This window comes from Talpa occidentalis, unplaced genomic scaffold (assembly GCF_014898055.3).
Source record: "Talpa occidentalis isolate TD23 unplaced genomic scaffold, MPIMG_talOcc4v2.1 talOcc4.6, whole genome shotgun sequence".
Classification (NCBI taxonomy): domain Eukaryota; kingdom Metazoa; phylum Chordata; class Mammalia; order Eulipotyphla; family Talpidae; genus Talpa; species Talpa occidentalis.
The window spans coordinates 79489097-79507859 of record NW_023604972.1 but is presented as its reverse complement, the minus strand read 5'-3'; the positions used below and the strand labels follow the sequence as shown (position 1 = coordinate 79507859).

The 18763-nt window shown below is 35.5% G+C and overlaps 1 protein-coding gene across 6 annotated transcripts in view; it reads right to left on the bottom strand.

Moving 5' to 3' along the window:
• Positions 1 to 18763, bottom strand: part of RAB3C (RAB3C, member RAS oncogene family) — a 300766-nt gene that overhangs the window by 123856 nt on the left and 158147 nt on the right. For all 6 annotated transcript variants that reach the window (XR_008549378.1, XM_054688404.1, XM_054688407.1 and 3 more), the window contains one exon: positions 2473 to 2591. Coding sequence is in view for 5 of the 6 variants with exons in the window: in XM_054688404.1 (XP_054544379.1) it covers positions 2473 to 2591 (119 nt within the window). In the remaining variant the exon portion in view is untranslated. The remainder of the gene's footprint in view (positions 1 to 2472; positions 2592 to 18763) is intronic.

The following is an 18763-nucleotide window of genomic DNA, read 5'->3' as shown; positions in this document are numbered from 1 at the left end:
ACTTAAAGAGTGAAGGATTCGTTGGAAAGCTACTATGAGGGTAAAAGTAAATGAAAAAATTAAATGAGCTGTTACTGTCACAGAAGTAATAGAAAGGAAGGATGCAAAGAATAGTAAAAAAAAAAAAATAATAATATGCAAGTTCAGGCCCCAGGTTGGGATGGCTGGTGCAGAGCTGGACTCAAGGTGGGCACTGGGTGACAGAGTATTGCAGACTCTAGGCACAGAAGTGAAAAATATAAGGAAGGGGAGCAGTTTGGGGTGAAGATAATTGATCATGAAGCACCAGCTTGATGTTCAGTTGGAGAAATATTTTTGGACCTGGAAATGCAACACTGCAGTTTAGAAAGACAGTCTGGAACCAGAAATCTAAACTTTGGAGTTATCTGGTATAAGTGATAAATAATGCGTGTGAGTAGATAAGATGGCCAAGAAAATTGTGAAGTAGTCCAAAAAAAAAAAAAATGCCATGGGTATACACTTAACCTGGGCTGAGTAAAATGAGGGAGTGAAATCTAGGTAGAAGACAGAGGAGCCGTTAGAGATAAGAATCATTTCAAAATGCACCTTTCAGAAGACAGGAAGCAGAACTTCAAAAGGAAAGACTGGATAAACAGAATTAAAGAATTGGAGGAGGAGGAGGACTGAATAGGGCAGATGGGTCTGTTGACAGTGAGGAAGCCTCAGTGGATTGAAGGTTTGACTGAGGTTACCAAGAAGGGGTGTGAGGCAGGTCTCAGGAAGCTGGACTTGTCTGTATTCTGATGTGAGAGTGAGTGGTACTGATAGCAATGCTGCTAGTATTACTTCCCCCCCCCTTTTTTTTTTTTTAAGGAACTCAATGAATCCTTCCTCTTAGCTTGGCTGTCAACAGGGCAAGGAGGGTAACAGCAAACAGCATTTGGAACCTTGAGCTCTGGAAGTCAATTCATGCCTGCCTGGGAGCCCTGGGAATCATCATTCCCTGAGGGGAAACATTCCAACTTAAAAGATCATTTGCTTGGCAATATGTGTGCCAGAGCTATGTGTAGCACCTATCTAGCTCTTACCATATTATGAATTTAACAAGCCTTTTTGCCACTAATTGGAAATACTACTGATATCATAAACTAAAACTCCATACAATTTTGTGTCTGTATCTGGACTCTCTATTTCTTTGCAATTTTTACCAAACGTGCTGATATTTAATTGGGATTGCCTTGAGTTTATGAATTTGAGAAAAACTGGCATTTTTACAATATTTAGTCTCAAAAAAGGAAGGGTACTTAATTCCTTTTATGTCCCTCAGTAGATTATTCTTTCAGAGGTCCTAAGTTTATGTTTTTCATTTTATAGCTATGTATTTCCCTTTGTCCCTAATGTCAATGGTATTATTTCTTACATTGTAAGTGTGTATGTGTGAGTGTGTGTATTTGTGTGTCTAAAAAAGATATAAGGGTTTCCCCAGATGAAAAACTGCAATTTAAAAGAAACAATCTAAAGGAAAGTAGGGTTTTTAGCATCTGACCTTCACTGAACTGACAAGCATGTTAAAAAAATCATTTTGGATAATATTATCATGTAAAATGGGGGAAAAAATGAATGCTGTTTGTTTCACTGTCGTATTGCTTACACAGAACAAGTTGTGGTTATCTTTGGAACTGAAATGTGGTGTATATTCAGTCCCGGTCCCACCAGTGGGAGTTCCACTTTCTTCCTAATACCACACAAAGTTCTAGTTAGACTCTCACTCTTTCCACACGTAGCCCTATTGCTGAAATTCATTACCATGACCACTAGCTTGTCAAGGTCTCCACAAGAGGCTGGTAGAATAGGCTGAAGTTACAGTCGTGGCTGTGAATCTCCTACTAAAAGTCACACTCATCAAAGGCTCAGGTATTTTTAGATGGTTTGATATAGCTGTGAGTCAGAAAGCATTTTGGTTTTGTCTTTTTCTTCATCCCAGCCTTTAAAATTTTCAATTAAAAAAAAAAATCCTGAACACTATTTAACAACCTTCTGGACAAGGGGTTAGCAAACTTTTACTGTAAAAGGCCAGATAGATAATGCTTTAGACTTGTGAGCTTGATGATCTCAGTTGTAATACTTAACTGTGCTGCTGTGGACCGAAAGCAGCAAAGACAATAAGTAAATGATCCAGTAAACTTCTAAACCATTCATTATTTACATTAAAAAAAACAAAACAACCAAAAGCAATGCTCTCATCTCCATAGGAATAAGGATGACAAACTGCAAAGCACTGGAATAGACAAAATGTTGAAAAATCACCAAATCACCAAAATTATCTCTTATGAATCGCTAAATAGTAGTTTTGTGCATTACTAGTATCTGTTCGTTTTATGAAGCACAAGGACATTGTAGTATTCCATTAACATATACATTGCAATTAGAATAGTCATTGTTTTGAGGAGGAAGAGAAAGCTAAATGAAAAGAAAATATTATTAGTAATGGAAGAATTGGCTCTTACTTACCAATCTTGTACTGCATTGAAGGACTCTTCATTTGTGATGTCATACATTAAAATAAAGCCCATGGCCCCACGATAATAGGCTGTGGTGATAGTCCGGTATCTCTCTTGGCCTGCTGTGTCCTAAAAATGAACAATAATAATTTCTCAAATATAAGACAAACATCTTGAGTAGTGATTAATGATTCTAAAAATGGTCATAACAGAGAAATTAAATTGTATTTGCAATGTAGTTCTATATCTTCATCAGTCTTATTTTTCCTAATGATTTTCATATAGCAGATAATATTCGGAAAATTTCTTTTTTGTGTGTAAAGATATAGCTCAAAGTAACTTCTACAAATGTTGAGTCCCATTAAGTACAATCCAATTACAGAAAATAAAATTAAAAGAAAGATTATACATATCAAAAGCTGTGGCTTTGGTATAGTTTAAAACCAGAAAGAACATTGGCTCTATTATTATGTATTTATTGTCTGTCTATTAAGTACAAGTCACTGTGGGGAAAAAAAGAAGTTTATGAAAACATAACTGCTTTTAAGAGCATGCTATTTAGTTTGTTTTATTCAACTGTAAAATGAGAATAAAAATACCTGTTTTGTGTGGATGTTGAGAGCAGACAGATCTGAAGTCCCTGCTTTCACATTATAAAGCAGGGAAATTATAGAAAAAGCCTCTAACTTGTAAACTCAAGCCTTCCAGCTCACGCTAGTTAGGATTACATGCCATAATGCGTTCAAAGTTCTTTACACAGAGCACAACACACAAAACATGGTCAAATAATGACAGAGAAGGGTAACCAAAGAAAGCTGATAATGATTTCCTAAGTACAAAATGGAACTTGAAAATTAGCCAAGGGTGAGACTTTTCATGAAACTAACAACAATTATATCTACTCTTTGGAGCAGGGATAAGGCCAGATTGCGTCGAAGGCGTTTATTGGGTATATTAGGGAAAACACAGTTTCAAAGCTAGGATGAAAAAGATTATGGTAAAATAAAGCATAACTGGTGGGCAAGATCTCTCAAAACATAACACTAAAGACAAAAACAGAAAGGAAAGCAGAGTTTTCACCTCAAAAATGTCTGACAATTCATCAAATATAGGGTAAATGGTATAAATAAAATGGAAATCATATATATCCAAATTATAAACTGGGAGACAGATTTGTATTATACAAGACAGACCAACAGTTAATATTTTTAATATGTTTAATGATGCTAAATATCATTAGAAAAATGTTAATATTCTCATTTAAAAGTTATTTTAAGGCACATAAACTGCTAATTAATTCTTTAAATAGTGTTGAATCTCAAGTTTAATAATGTAAATCTAGTGCCTTATATAATAGATCTTATCTGGCCATTATTTAAATATTTTATTCTACTTTGCTTCATATTTTATAAACACTAAAAGAGTGTGTAGATGCTAGAAATAAATACAGATAGCATAAGCTGCATATAACTGGGACAAATACATAAATTTGTTAGGCAGAAAGGAAAAAATTTGAGCTTATTTGGATATTTTTTGATATCCACTGAATTTAATTCAATTAACAGTATATCCAACTGTGAAATAATGAAGAAAGCTAGAGAACCAGATTTCCAAAGATCATGTTTTAAACCTTGTTTTTTAAAAACAAGGTATAATCAGAGGCTGCACAGTGTATTTTAGCTCTCTGGGGAATAGAACCCCTTACATCCAGTCATTCATTTGAAAACTTTTCTACTTTTGACTTAGGTTCATATTTTCTAGAACACATCTATAAATTTATCTTTTTTCCTTATTGTGAAGTAACTTTAAATGGTTTTCTTTTGGCATTGGATGCATAGCTTTCCTGCTGCCTACACTGTACAATAGATGGTTTCCTCAAATTTCTCAGCTGATATGCCTGAGGCATTGCTAGAAGGTGACCCAGACTCTTCCTGTCAGGCATGTCTTCAACACAGCCACTGAATAATGTTGTGTTGGAAAACTATGTTATCTCTTTCTTCTTGACCTCACCAGTGATGGCTTCCCTTTCCATAAGATGTTAATATTATTTTGACAGTGAAGAACCTAGTTCTAGTTATAAGGCACATCAGTTTCATACTGTGAATGTATTTAATCTTTCAGAGAGCTAAATTGAGATGTTATAGGAAAACACAAGGTTAGATAGCCATTATGTAGCAGAATTTAAAATTAGAGCAATAGGGACAAAAAAAAAAAGCTTTCAAGAAACAAATGAAGCTTGCACGTAGCATCTAAGTCATAGCAAGAGGCAGGATTTTCCAATCTGATTTGAACCCAGGAACACAATCAAATTGGAGGTAGTTGTCACCTACAAGCTCTCAGGGAGAATAAGAAATGGCACCAAACAGGAAATGTATTGTGAAAAACACAAAAAGGAAATTTTCTTTCCAAATCAGAGAAAAACAGAGATAAGACTAAAACTAAGCTAATAAATAGACACCAAAATATTTTCTGCATTGGTTTGGGGTACTGAAAATAATTCCAGGATTACAAACTTATTAGCATTTTCTCTCCCATGATATCAGAAGAAAAAGAAGTCAGAAAAACACTTCATTGCATTTGACATTTACTAATGATGATAGAAGGTTATATTTGAAAGAAAAGAACATTTTATAATGTCAAGTGCCACTAATGTAATTAAATGTGAACAGTCTCAGAAGGTAACTAAAATGGTACCTCTTTTCAATTGCTTAGAAAATGGCTGCAAACCCTGACTTTGCATTGTTATTCAGGGATATCTGCTGATTTTTTATGAAGGTAGGCTTCTGAGGATTGAAAAACACAACAGCAATGTGGAATAAAAATGAGTGGGAAAAAAAAAAAAACTTTCTTCCATGATAGTAAACTCCCATTTTTCTCTTCTTTGAAAAACTAAAATCATTTCCACTCTTTTAAATATTTTGATTTCTCAGTCATGTTTGTAGTAGAAATTTTTGGCTTTAATGATAGGTTTAAATAACAAATACTTGAATATCTGTGAAAAGGAGAACCGTAAGATGAGAAACATTAGCAGCTTGATAAGCAGCAACTAGGAATTTTTTCAGTTTGAATTTTGGCATTTTTTGGTCTTTGCCTTAACATTTATTTTCTTTCATGAAACTTTTTTTTAATGTATATATTGCATTCTCATCCTTCTGAAATCATGCAGAGATAATAAGCAGTTTTAAGAGTGAGGAAATAGTGTTCACTTGTAAGGTCGGGGTTATATTATAATTTTTTTGTTTGTTTAATGTTTTTTTTTTCTGTATTGGATAAAAGGGGAAATGGAAGTACCATTAATAAAAAACATAATTCAAATAATATCACCATAATCAGAGAAAAATAGATTGAAGGGGATACAACAGTGGTACCTGATAAAGCACGTAATTTTACAGGTCCAGAAACCAAACTAATATATTGGTGCTACTTGCTCAACAAAAGTAATATAATTAAGCTAAAGGAAATACTATACAGTAACCTAAAGAGAAAATCAACAGAAAAGGGAGATGAAAAAATTGCAACTTAAAACATACTTTAATGAATTTACAAATAGGGACAAGGAGGTAGAATGAAATAAATGCACAATTAGCATTTTAAGTAAGTACTGATCTCATAACTTGTACACTGCTATCTTTTACCTATCGGAAATTTTGAATCATCAAAGGAAGATTAAACTATGTCCAATATAATTTGACATTACACTGATCATTGTGATTCATTGACTCACTCATTCAGTGGCTGTGCGAGAGATAAATATACACATATATATGTTATTCTACACATTAAATTTATAGATATTAAAATTATTCTATCTCTTCTAGTCATTTTTTGTATATGTTATTAACAGTGATTCACTAATTGGGATTTCATATTACTTCCTGTTTACAAAATATTGGGTAAAATCATGAAAATATAATTTCTAAGGAAATAGGCAGCTATAGGAATTTAAAAGTGTGATTGAGACCATTTACTCAGTGGTGAGTTTCTCTGATTCATAGCCACCTTTATGGGTTGTATTGTGTTTTTGCCCAAAAGATATCTTCAAGTCTTAACCCAAGAACTTGTGTATAAGACCTTATTTGGAACTAGGGTCTTTGCACATGTAATCAAGTTAAGAGGAGTTTGTACTGGATTAATATGGGCTCTAAACTGATGACTACCATCCTTTTAAGAAGAGAAAACAGAGACACAAAGCACGGAGAAGATCACATGAAGGCAGAGGCAGAAGCTGTGGTGAGGCATCAAGGAATGCCAAAGACTGCTGGCTACCACCAGAAGCTAAGAGAAAAGCTTAGAATAAATTCTCCCCTAGAACCCGAGAAAGCATGGTCCTGATGACATGTTAATTTAGGACTTCTAACCTTCGGTGCTGAAAGGCAATAAATTTCTATTGTTTTAGGCCATCCAGTTTATGGTGCTTTATTACGGCTATTCTAGGAAACAAATACAGTCACTGACCCGAGTTTTCAATCTTCATGTTCAGGGCGAAAGTTACATAAATTTCACAGCTACCCACACACTTGCTTACTACTTTACAGAAGAGAAAACAAAGGAAATGAAGGTGCCTTACTCAGAGCCTACTGCAATCTCATGGTATGAATTTGTGAAGGATTTTATACTAAAATGTAAAAGTGAAGTGTATTTCACTTATATAAAATTAATACTGTATAAGAAAAGATGGTGTGATATATCTTACGGCTTCAAAAAAATGGATCTTAAAATATATATGCAATATTGATTAACATGCAACATTGATTAAGCATGCATTGCTTGAAATGACAAAAATTGATTATTGCTTTATGTTGGAAGTTATCTATAACTGGTTGCTATACTGTTACATAAAATTCTAAAGTCACGATATACACCGAAACACAACCTCCCAAAACAACAGAAAGAACAAAATGCTGATAACTGCATATCACTTCTTTCATATGGTAATTTCTTTCCAAATTCTAGGGTTTTTTATTATTTTATTATTTTTTGTATTAAATTTTTTCTAAAGATTATTTATTTATTTATTTATTTATTTATTTATTTATTTATTTATACAAGTACTGGGTATAGTCAGAAGCACAGGAGGGTGAGAGGATTCACCAGAGACATAGCAGGGAACAGAATAGGCAGACTGACTAAATACACTGCTGAGGGGAGCAGCAGGTGGCAGGAGCCATGTGGGACCCCCGCTGGTGGCTGGGGATCCAACCGGTGCTGCAGAGGCTGCGGGCAGCTTCACAGACCACCACTCAACTGCTGCACCACCAGGGGAGGCCCTCTAGGTTTTTTTTAAATTTCCATAAAAATTCAGGAATAAAGCAGCATTGACTGTAGTCTTACAAAAATAGTAACTGAAGCAGAAAGTTTAATATTTTATGCTTTTTACTTTTATTTTTGAAATAAAGTAAGAACTTTTCCCTAACAGTAATTAATCTTCCCTTAAACTGCTTTTCTTTACTAATCTTGTGCAGAGTCTAAATTCATTTACACACAATGGATGCTTATACAAGCATTCATTACTTGAGCCCACATTTCAGAGGAGATACTAATAACCTGGTCTCTAAATATGTCTTCAATCAATTTGGATGTTCACTGCACCTATTGTCTTTTACCCCTTCTTTTCACATCAGCAGATTTTATTGATCAGATTTCCTTATCATGATGTTTAGCTTTGAAATAACCAAACCTTCATTTTACAATGTGATTCACTTGTGAGTAAAATCTAATAAAATAAGCCTGAGGCAGAAGGCTGAAACTTGACCTATTATTTCTTGGTGATGTTACCATGGCAATTTATTTTTCCTGGAAGAGAACAGTCATATGTGGGTCTTCTATCAGGGGAGAGGGGGCAGCTTTCACTCCATTATCAGTGAGACCCTAACATATTTACAGTTTGCATGTTTTTGCTCGTGAAAGTTACAGACACTTTTTGGTACATGCTAGCTGAATTCTCAGATGAGCGTTCTTCAAGACTTTAATAAAATTTATAATCAAAACCCTGCAAAGACTTTTCACTCATTTTATTTAAGAACTTTTTTCTAAGAATGACTAATACAACGACAAAGAAAGACACCATTTTGCTTTCTTTCTAGTTATCTTTTTGACATACTTCTTCCCAGTGGGATTTTGATTACACTCAAGTTTGTTAAAACCTGGGGCATAAATACTTAAATGCAGGCAGCTTGGGCTTTTAGTTAAGGTTGGTGATTGTTTTTCTTCACAAAACACATTTCAAAATACTTCCATCAGATCAAATGCTCTATTTTTAAAAGATACCAGATTTTTAAGTTGGACTCTTATTGCTGCCTTAGAATTGGCAACTAAAACTCAAGTTAGACTCCTAATAAAAGGATGGAGTTCTCACTCACACAAGCCAGGTGCCAGTTGGCTAGCTGGATGAATGTCTGCTTAGGCAATGGAATTGTTGATCTGAGTATCTGAGACCTGGGTAGAGTGAGACGGGGAATCAGCAAGAGAAGTCTGATTACCCACAGGCTAGCACGGTGAGGTTATGTGAACATCCCACGGGTCAGTAAATAGCACGTAGTTGCACTTGAGATAGTTTATCAGTAACTCACCTGTGAGAGGGCTGTCTTATGGATGACGTGTGGGAGGATATCAGGTATACAAAAAAGGGAGGAATCTGAGCAAATCTTCCATGTTATGGGGATGGGGAGTGGGAGAACCCTGCTGGACTCCCTGACCATCCTTCCTAAAGGAACCGACATCTGATGTTTGCCACATATAAAAATATGGGTGGCAGGATTGGGTTTAGCTGGAGAAGCCAAAGGGACAACTGCAATTTATGTCCAGTTAGGTAGAGTCATCTGTCCTCTCTTCATCTTCTAGCCCTCCTTCCATTTCTAACAATGGAAGAATGAGAAGTAGAAGAAGGGACAGAAAAAGTGAAAGGGTATGTAAGGGCAGCAATGGACCACAGTACAGGTTTTCTGATCCCATGCAGACCGGGTAAAGGAGGAGTCAGAGTCCTCAGTAGTTTTGCAGGTTTTTTATTGGGGTTCACCAGGCATATGGCAGGCAGGGGTGCTGGCTGGGGGGCTGGGAGGCTGGCAGGCCTGCCAGCCTCCCAGCCCCCAGCAAGTCTTCACTCTATCTGGGCTCTCTAGAGTTCGTTCTGCTGCTTCTCGGCTTCTCTTTTGGCTTCTGCTTTGGCTTCTACTGCTGCTGCTTCGGCTTCTACTGCTGTTGCTGGCGTCCCCCCGTGACGCCACCCTTAAAGCACAGTCTTAGCTCAGCTGAATCCCATCTACCTATGCCCACACCCTATTTCAGGTGCCCACCATCAGGCATGCATTCAGGACAAGGATCCATCATCTATCCTGATGGCGGAAGGGCAGAAAAGCCTGATATTTTCTTTACCCTACAGGGTACAACGATCTCATCTTCCTAGTACCAATAGTCCCTGGGAATAGAACCAGATTTGTGACAAGGGGAGAATATGACTATTTCAACTGGATATGACAAGGGCATTTTAAACAAGGCTCACTTATTCTGGGCTTTTTATCAAACTTAGACTTAATTTTTTTAAGAGTAGTATTAAGTTCACAGCCAAATTGAGTGGAAAATATGAAAATGTCCCATCTATTTCCTGCCCCTACATATGCACAGCCTCCCCATTATAAACAGGCACATTATATAAACCTACTGACACATCGCTATCACTCAAAGTCCACAGATTACATTAGATTTTATTCTTAGTGCACATTCTATGGGATTGGTAATTATTATACCAATTATAAAGACATGTTTCCATAATAGTACCAGAGTAGTTTCACTGACTTAAAAACCCTCTGTACTTTCTCTGAGTTCTTTTTTGATAAGAGAAAATGACCAGAACAGGAATATGCTAATGCTGTGGTTTGGGAATAGGCAAAACCTTTTGGACAGAATATTAATGGAAACAGGGTTTAGGTAAAAATAACACTAATGTATGATATTTAACACCATGGGTGTAGATTTTTCACCCAACTAACCACCAATGAAATAAACAGCAAAATGAACATTGTAGACTTGAGTAAAGCTTTCCACATTCCAAAGTACATTTACATATATAATTTCACTTAATTATCCTGAGGTAGTAGGCCATTTTATATATGAAGAAACAGAAATAAAGAAGTTAGATGCTAGTTCTAAGCCACAGAAATAGAAAATGATAGGAGTCAAACCAAACTCAAGTTTTCCTCACACTATGTCTAATGCCCCCTCCATATAATAGGCTAAATATGAAAGAATTTAGGTTATTTTTTTTTCGCTCTGACTCTATATTTGATTCCATCATTTGGCTATTTAATACTTGTTCCAGAAATGTTTTCCACATCTGTGAGCTTTACTTGTTCAAATTAACTGTGTATAGTCCCAATTCCTTATTGAATTGTTCATACAAAGTAATCAATACTTTGTAGTTTGTAGTTTAATTTCTGGCTGTCATACTAAGTTGGCTTTTCTGAAACATTTAGTACTGATGGTCAGCCCTTATTTCTTTAAATCCACTCTTACAGGGCATGTTTCTCTCCTGATTCTTTAGCTGACCTTAGCTAAATTTTCTTCAGCTGACCTTAGCAAATCCCTCTTTTCTCTAAAAGGTGTCACATAGCTGAAAATCTCTCAGGTATCCAATATTCTCCCGCATCTTACACTGATTTCATATTTTTAAAGAATTGTTTCCCCTTAAACCTCAGTCAAGGCAAATATTTTTGCTCTTATTATCAATCACATCTTTCTCTACCCTCTCTGAAAAAAAATGTCATTAGTCTGGGTTACAGGATTAGCATCTTCAGGAAGAGAACAAGATGCATACAGAACTTGGTTAAAAAAGATTATGTATATATTTTGTTGAAAAGAAGAAGAAAAGTATACTCTTTTCTCTGAAGCCAGTATTATGAGTTTCGCTTCACCTTTTATTCTTCAGTTCTTCAGTTTCAACAATATGTGGCTATATTGATAATCTTCTCATTTATGCTGTTTGGTATTCATTGTGCTTCCTTATTTTGAGGATTTTTGTTTTTACAATTTTAGAAAAAAAATTAGTTACTATGTCTTCAAATTATTTTCCCCCATTCTTTTCATTTATTATGGCATTTAAATGAGATTGAAGGTAAACAGGATGACCATACATCTTGATTTCCCTTGAACTGTCCCAGTTATGCCCTTCAGTAGCTTAATGAACATTTAATATACTTACTGCCTCAGAAATTGTCTACACTTTTTTTCAATTTAATTCACTTTGAAAATAAGCCTGGATTAAAAAAGTTCATAGATTCTGACATGGTTTACTGAGTCTTGTCATATCATCACTGCCAATTCTAAAGATCTGAAACTTTTGAAAGTGTTCTAAAGGTTAGCTGAGTCACCTCGCTGTTTTAAAATGAAACCAGACTGGGTATAAAATATATGGCTATAGAATGAGCTTGGCTCAATCATAGTATTTCTGTGTCTTGTGTAGTCTCTGCCTTGTTAAATCATCAGGTTAGCTGTTCAGCTCATTTCTTTTTCTGATCAGCTTTCTTAGTTAGCCACGTGGACATTTATTCACAGAAGCGTTTTGTTTGATTAACATAGCATTTAAGAGTTTTTAAGCCAACATTTAAGAATGTGGAGATTTTTACACAAAAGTCCAGATTTCCAATTTCTTTTGTAAAATTTTAAAAAGATGATAACAAATGGTATTCACATTGCTATGTGGCTACAGATGGTTGGAACTCAATAGCAGCTATCTCTTTTAAACTCAAATCTGACCCTCTTCCTTGCTGTTGTTACTTGATCCCTCACGTACTGTAGTTTGCAATCACTCCCAGAACTACCACAAATAGTAATGCTATTTAAAGAACTCATATAACTCTACTACAACAACAAAAAACAAACAACCCAATCAAGAATGGGTAGAAAATCTGAAAAGACACTTCTCCAAAAATGACAACAGGCACATGAAAAAATATTCAACATCACTTATCAGGAAAATGCAAATCAAAACCATAAGTGATCACCTCATACATTTGAGAATGATCTATAACAGAAAGATTAGATACAAATGAAAAAGATCAGAGAAAACAAGTGTTGGCCATGATGTGGAGTAAAGGGAACCCTTGTATATTGTGAGTGGGAATGTAAATTGGTACAGTTTCTATGGAAAATATGGATATTCCTTAAACGACTAAAAACATATCTACCATATGATCCAGAAATTCTACTTAAAGGAATTTATCAGAAGAATATGAAAATACTAATTTGAAAAGAAATATGCACTCTTAGGTTCATTCTGGCACTATTTGAAATAGCCAAGGCATGTAAACAGTCTAAATTCCCAACTTTATCCATGGCTGGAAAAAGTTATGGTACGTATATAATAGAATACTATTTATAAAAAAAGATGAAGGGCCTGCCCAGTGGCACAGCAGGTTAAGCGCAGCATTGTGAAGATGTCCACAGCAGGGAGATAACCACATGATGTGGCAGACCTCTCCTGTCCCGCCCGCTGCTCCCCTCAGCAGTGCTTTTGTCAGTCTGCCTGTTCTGCTCCCTGCTCTGTTTCTCACCCTCCCTTGCTTCTTGCTACCCCAGCTCTTGTATAAATAAATCTTTAAAAAAAATGCCATCTATTAAAAAAAAGTTGAAATCATGTCTTTTGTGACAATGTGAAGGTGATTATGCTAAGCAAAATATGTCAGAAAGAAAATGGCAATGCTTATGGTTTCACTCATATGAAATATAAATAAACAGAACAAAGTAACAAAGACAATTCTTAAACTCTGACAACAAAATGGTAGTTACCAGAAGGAAAGGAAGAGTGGTGGTGGGATGGGTGCAAGGGGTCAATCTGACAGTGGTGAAAGGTATTAGAATGTTGGTGGTAGATATGGTGTGATACATTTATTGAGGTGTGAAGCTATACTCCTGTAACTGATACAGTATTGTAGACCAATGGTAAATAATTACTTAAAAGAAGTACTACTATTGAGCCTCTGTTTGAAATTATTCATTGTTTTCCTGTCTACCTGAGAATAAAATGCAAAATTCTGTAGGCTCTTTTTTATTTAGCTCCAACATTCCTTTACTTAGTTTATATTTATATTTAGTATATGAATTTTTCCTTGTTTTTTACCCTTTTGTGTCAGAATTTCACCATGTTTCCCAGCCTCTCCTTATGTTTTCTGATTTATGGGTCTCATGTGTGTACACTCCTCCACAAACCCCTGTTTTCATGATCAAGAGAAGTCAAGTATATTTTCAAAAGTAAATTAAAAAATTCTGATAAATGGCTATTTCTTTCTTTTGTTTACCCCTGGACTGACCTAATCAAGAATAAAACTAATTCTTAACTTAGCCTAAACAGTTGAGAGCCTAGTGACATGAACATTAAGGTTCAAAACTTATGTAAGAAAAAAGTCAGTTTGCATATGCAGGGAGGAGAGCGGATAGGGAACAGGGAACAAATTCTTGTTACTTCTAAAACAGAATCTATAATCTAGAATGGAAGAGAAAGACTATAATCCATGACCTTGTATCAGCTATATGGCCCTGAACAAATAATTAAACCCATCTGAGTTTAATTTTCTAGATAAAACAGTAATAATATTATTTGCCCTCTCCAGATTATTGTGAGGATCAAATAAATTAATGTATATAAAGACTTCTTGCATATGCTAGGTGCTTCTTCTCAGAAGTAGTATGTGTGGAGGAAAGAAGAAGGCTTTTGGAGTTGAACGGGTGGGTTCTTACCCCAGCTCTGAGATGCATAAGTTTGTGGTTTTAGAAATATCAACTGAAAAAAAAAAAAAGAAATATCAACTAACTTCTCTAAGCATCGGCTTCCTGATTTCTACAATGAAATAAATAAATACACTATTGAGTTGAATTGTAAGCCTGAAGCAAGAAACTTTCTATATAAACTATAAAAGCTCTATAATATAGGTCTAATAATATTTAGACTTTGAAACATTAATATTATTATTGTGTTGCTGATAATAAAAAATTGAAGCTGGTATGTCAAATTCCAATAGAAAGTGTCTGTTAAGATACAACTGGATTGTTTCATAGAATATTGTTTTTAACATATCCCATCCTTAAGAGAAGGGTCAGAATCTATAGGCCCTCATTTTTCTCTACACATTTTGCCCATTTACAAAAAAAAAAAGGGAACAGAATTCCAAGATGAAATACACAATTAAATCCCCATCATGACAATCACTTGACTATGCTTACTAATTTCTTTAAGGTCTTCTGCACCCTCTTATCTTTATGATTGTTTTGACCCTCATTGAAACAAAAAGCCTAATGAATTGCAATAATGTTTCAAGGTTAAAGCAGTAATTTCCACATCTCAAACTACTGCTCAATGTGGTTGGTAAGAATTATTTAACAGTAAGTTTTAAGTCCAATGAATGAGGTCTCTAAAATATACAGGGAGACAGAGGGGGATGAAAATGCTGCAAACAGATGCTAAAGTCATGGTAGCATTTTCATTCTATGTTCCATATAGTGAGAGAAAGAGCAAGCTCATAGCAGGCAGCTGACCACTAAACAGATGTATGTAACGAAAGGATAAACTTTTTTGATTGCTGAATAATATTCCATTGTGTATATATACCACATCTTCTTGATCCAGTCGTCTATTTTTGGGCATTTGGGTTGGTTCCAGGTTTTATCTATGTACAATATTGTAATAAGTAAAACTATTGTAAATAGTGCTGGAATAAGCATAGGGAAATATAACCAAAATGAAAATGCATACATTGTGCAAAAATGAAAAATGATGTAAGAATTATATCAAATAAAATAATTTATAAAAAATAAACATAGAGGTACAAGTGTTCTTTTGAATAAACTCATGCCATTCACAGCTACATGGATGGAGCTAGAAGGAATTATGCTCAGTGAAATAAGCCAGAAGGAAAAAGAAAAATATCGGATGGTTTCACTTATAGCAGGAATATAGGAGAACCAAATAAGACATCAGTGTAAAAAAAATAATAACAGTACAAAACACAACAAAGCAAAACCAGACAATTATAAATCAGAGACATCCTGCAGAGGGAGAGGAGGCAGGAGAGGGATCAGAGGGAGGGAGGGAGGAGCACAGGGGACTGAGGTGATGGTGCACAGGTGCATTGGTGAAGGAAACTCTACACCTGCGGGGGTGGGGGGGAAGCAAATAGTTTAAAAATGAACAATGATGTAAAAAATAAAAAAAAATAATTTAAAAAGGGATAGACTGTGTATCGTACTGTGGGAGGTATACTGAAAGCCAGGGAGACAGAAGAGCTATCGAGGAAGACTGTCTTCTTTGGAAAGGCTTCTTGACTTGACCAAGTACTATTAGTAATGGCATATATTTTTCTTCTTTAAGTGGGTCTGATATATGAGTGTTTCTTTATAAATAACTTCATCTAAATCTAAAAATGCAACGAGGTGCTATTACATCCAAATGGAATATCTAAACATCAAAAGCAATTTTGAGTTGCTGAATACTGTCTCAAAGCTGTTAAGCTGGTGGAAAATACTAAGCTCTGCATGTGGGAAACAAGGGCACGCAAACTTGGACCTCACACAACATGGGACAGGCTCATGTGTAACCCTCACATTTCCATATGAGATTATATAGCATCAAATTTTCCAAGGCACAAAATCATCCAGGATCTCCTGAAATCAGTGGTATTTGTAATAAGGCTTCAAGATCATCTATAGCTAAGTAGATGACAAATGTGGCTTTTGGTTTACATATTTGGGAAATGTTGAAGCCACTGAAAAGCGACTTCAATTGTTATTTAAGCAATTCTCATTTCGGTTCAGTTTTGATCAGACACAATGTTGTCTACAGACCTCAGTTTGAATACAGGTTCATAACGGGATGACTGAAATCAGAGGAGAGGCCAGTGACAAAGAGGACAAAAGGTCTGGGCAATATGCCTGTGGAAACAGTTCAGGGAGGCCTCATGAAGCCTCAGAAGCCTGAAGAATAACTTCATACAAGCTTTGAGAATATAAATAGCTTTTTGATACAGCATGGAAAGCAGTTTGATTTTATTTTATATATATTCACATATATATTACATATGTGTGTGTGTATCTATCTATCTATCTATCTATCTATCTATCTATCTATCTATCTATCTATCTATCTATCTTCATTCAAGATAGGACTGAGGTAAATAGGGCCTAGTCTTCGGCTATAAAGATTGGGGAGCTGAGCCTCCCTGGTGGCACAGGTGGTCGAGTGCAGCGCTGTGAAGCAGTCCGCAGCCTTTGTAGTGAGGGTTCAATCCCCAGCTGGCCAGGGAGATATCCACATAGCATGGCAGACCTCTCCTGTCTTGTCTCACCCACTGCTTCCCTCAGCAGTGTTTTCTGTCAGTCTGCTTGTTCTGCTCCCCACTCTGTCTCTGGTGAATCCTCTCACCCTCTGTACCTTTGGCCTGTACCCCAGTTCTCGGAAGCATAAATAAATAAATCTAAAAAAAAATAAAGATTGGGGAGCTAGAAAGGCAAACACCTGGTTGAATTACTGGGCTATGAGTCATGGATACTCCTCTGGGGACGTCAAAAGAACAAAGTGGGGAGAGAAGAAACTATTGTGGGCACTCAGGACCCATTTAACATTGTTATTGTGGCTAATGCTTTTGAAAGGATAAAGAATAGAGTCATAGAGTCAATCATAGAGTTAAAAGAAAACAAAAATTTAAAAGAGAGGCCAAATGCATTAAAACTTGATATAATCTAAATCTAGAATAACGGCTACAAAATTAATTCAATCTGAATCTTAACTAGGAGATAAACATTTTGCTAAGTCATAAAAAGCAAAATTCCAGTAGTCATTACAAATAAACCAACCGCATTATTTCCAGATCAAAAGCTTTTTCTGTATTAATACTTATCTGTATTGATAAGTGTGAAAGAGAAATCAGAGAGAGATTTATGCCATATGGTATATAAAACACTCATACATTAATATTTTAAATTTAAGAAAGGTTAACGAGGATTAAGAAAATCATTTTGATGGGGAAATAAAATCCATGTATAAAGCAACATTTAGATTTTATATTTCATAGCAAAGAGTTCCTCAAATCACTGCATTACAAATAGAACTAAGTCATTTGCCAAGCAATCTGGCAGCCCATAAAAGCATTTTTTCCCACATTTAAATTTCACTGACAACATGGCTGCTGGCATGAGATGCCTGGAAAGGGCATTAGTATTCTGAATATAATTCAAATTTTTATTTTCAATGCAAAAAGTTCTTTTAGGGCTTGTGTGCCAGACAAATGTATTTTTCTTACTATGTCAATAGACTACTGCTTGAATAGCTTGATAACAGAATCAGGGAGCAGATGCACTGGCATCTACTGATGCTTCTACAGGAAAGACAGAAACTTCTCCAGCTGGGCACCACCCAGGCAGGATTATGCCAGACCTGATGATCATGCTGTGCTAATAAGGTCAGAGTCTGATCCCTGTGTGTTCTTCTCTCTGCCCAATTACATATTCAACCTGGTGAATTATTTCACACATGAGAGAGACAGGTGGCTGGGCAAGGGTGTGAGGATGGATTTGCAGAGATCCATCATCCTTCATTGAAAGGTGAAGGGATAATGCCTTGTACAGATTGTAAACTGCTGACGAGGTGGGGCAGGGTATCCTTCCTTCCTTTGGGAGCCAATAGCAATGAATACTGATGAAGCTGAGTTGGCTTAAAGGGACAAATTCAATGGAGAGTAAAACTTCACAGAAATTTTAGGAGATTATTCCTTTTCATTGATATATTTATACATTACACTTGGCAGTTTAACATGTGGCTACATACCACTCTTAATCGCTCTTATTTGAATAATATAATGAGTGATTAAGTTACAAAGATATTTTATAAGTTGTCATTCTTTGCTAAATTTTTTTTCTCAAGTGGTTATGAATTTAGTTTATTAATCTTCCAATTTGCTTGAAGTTTACAGGCAAAAATCTCTGAGGTTAAAAACTTACCAGAGGAGTTACTTGAATATAAAGTGTCCAATAAGAAGCAAAACACTAAAAATGGATCTTGAGATCTAGTCATTCCACTAGTAGGAATCTACCCAAAGGGCACAAAAACACTAATTTGAAAGGAAACCTGCACCCCCATGTTTATTGTAGCACTATTCACAATAGCTAAGATATGGAAACAACCTAAATACCCCAAAACAGACAATGGATCAAGATGTGGTATATATACAAAATGGAATATTACTGAGCTGTCAAAAAGATATGTCATTTGCAGCAACATGGATAGAGCTAGAAGGGATTATGCTAGGAGTAGTAGGTCAGAA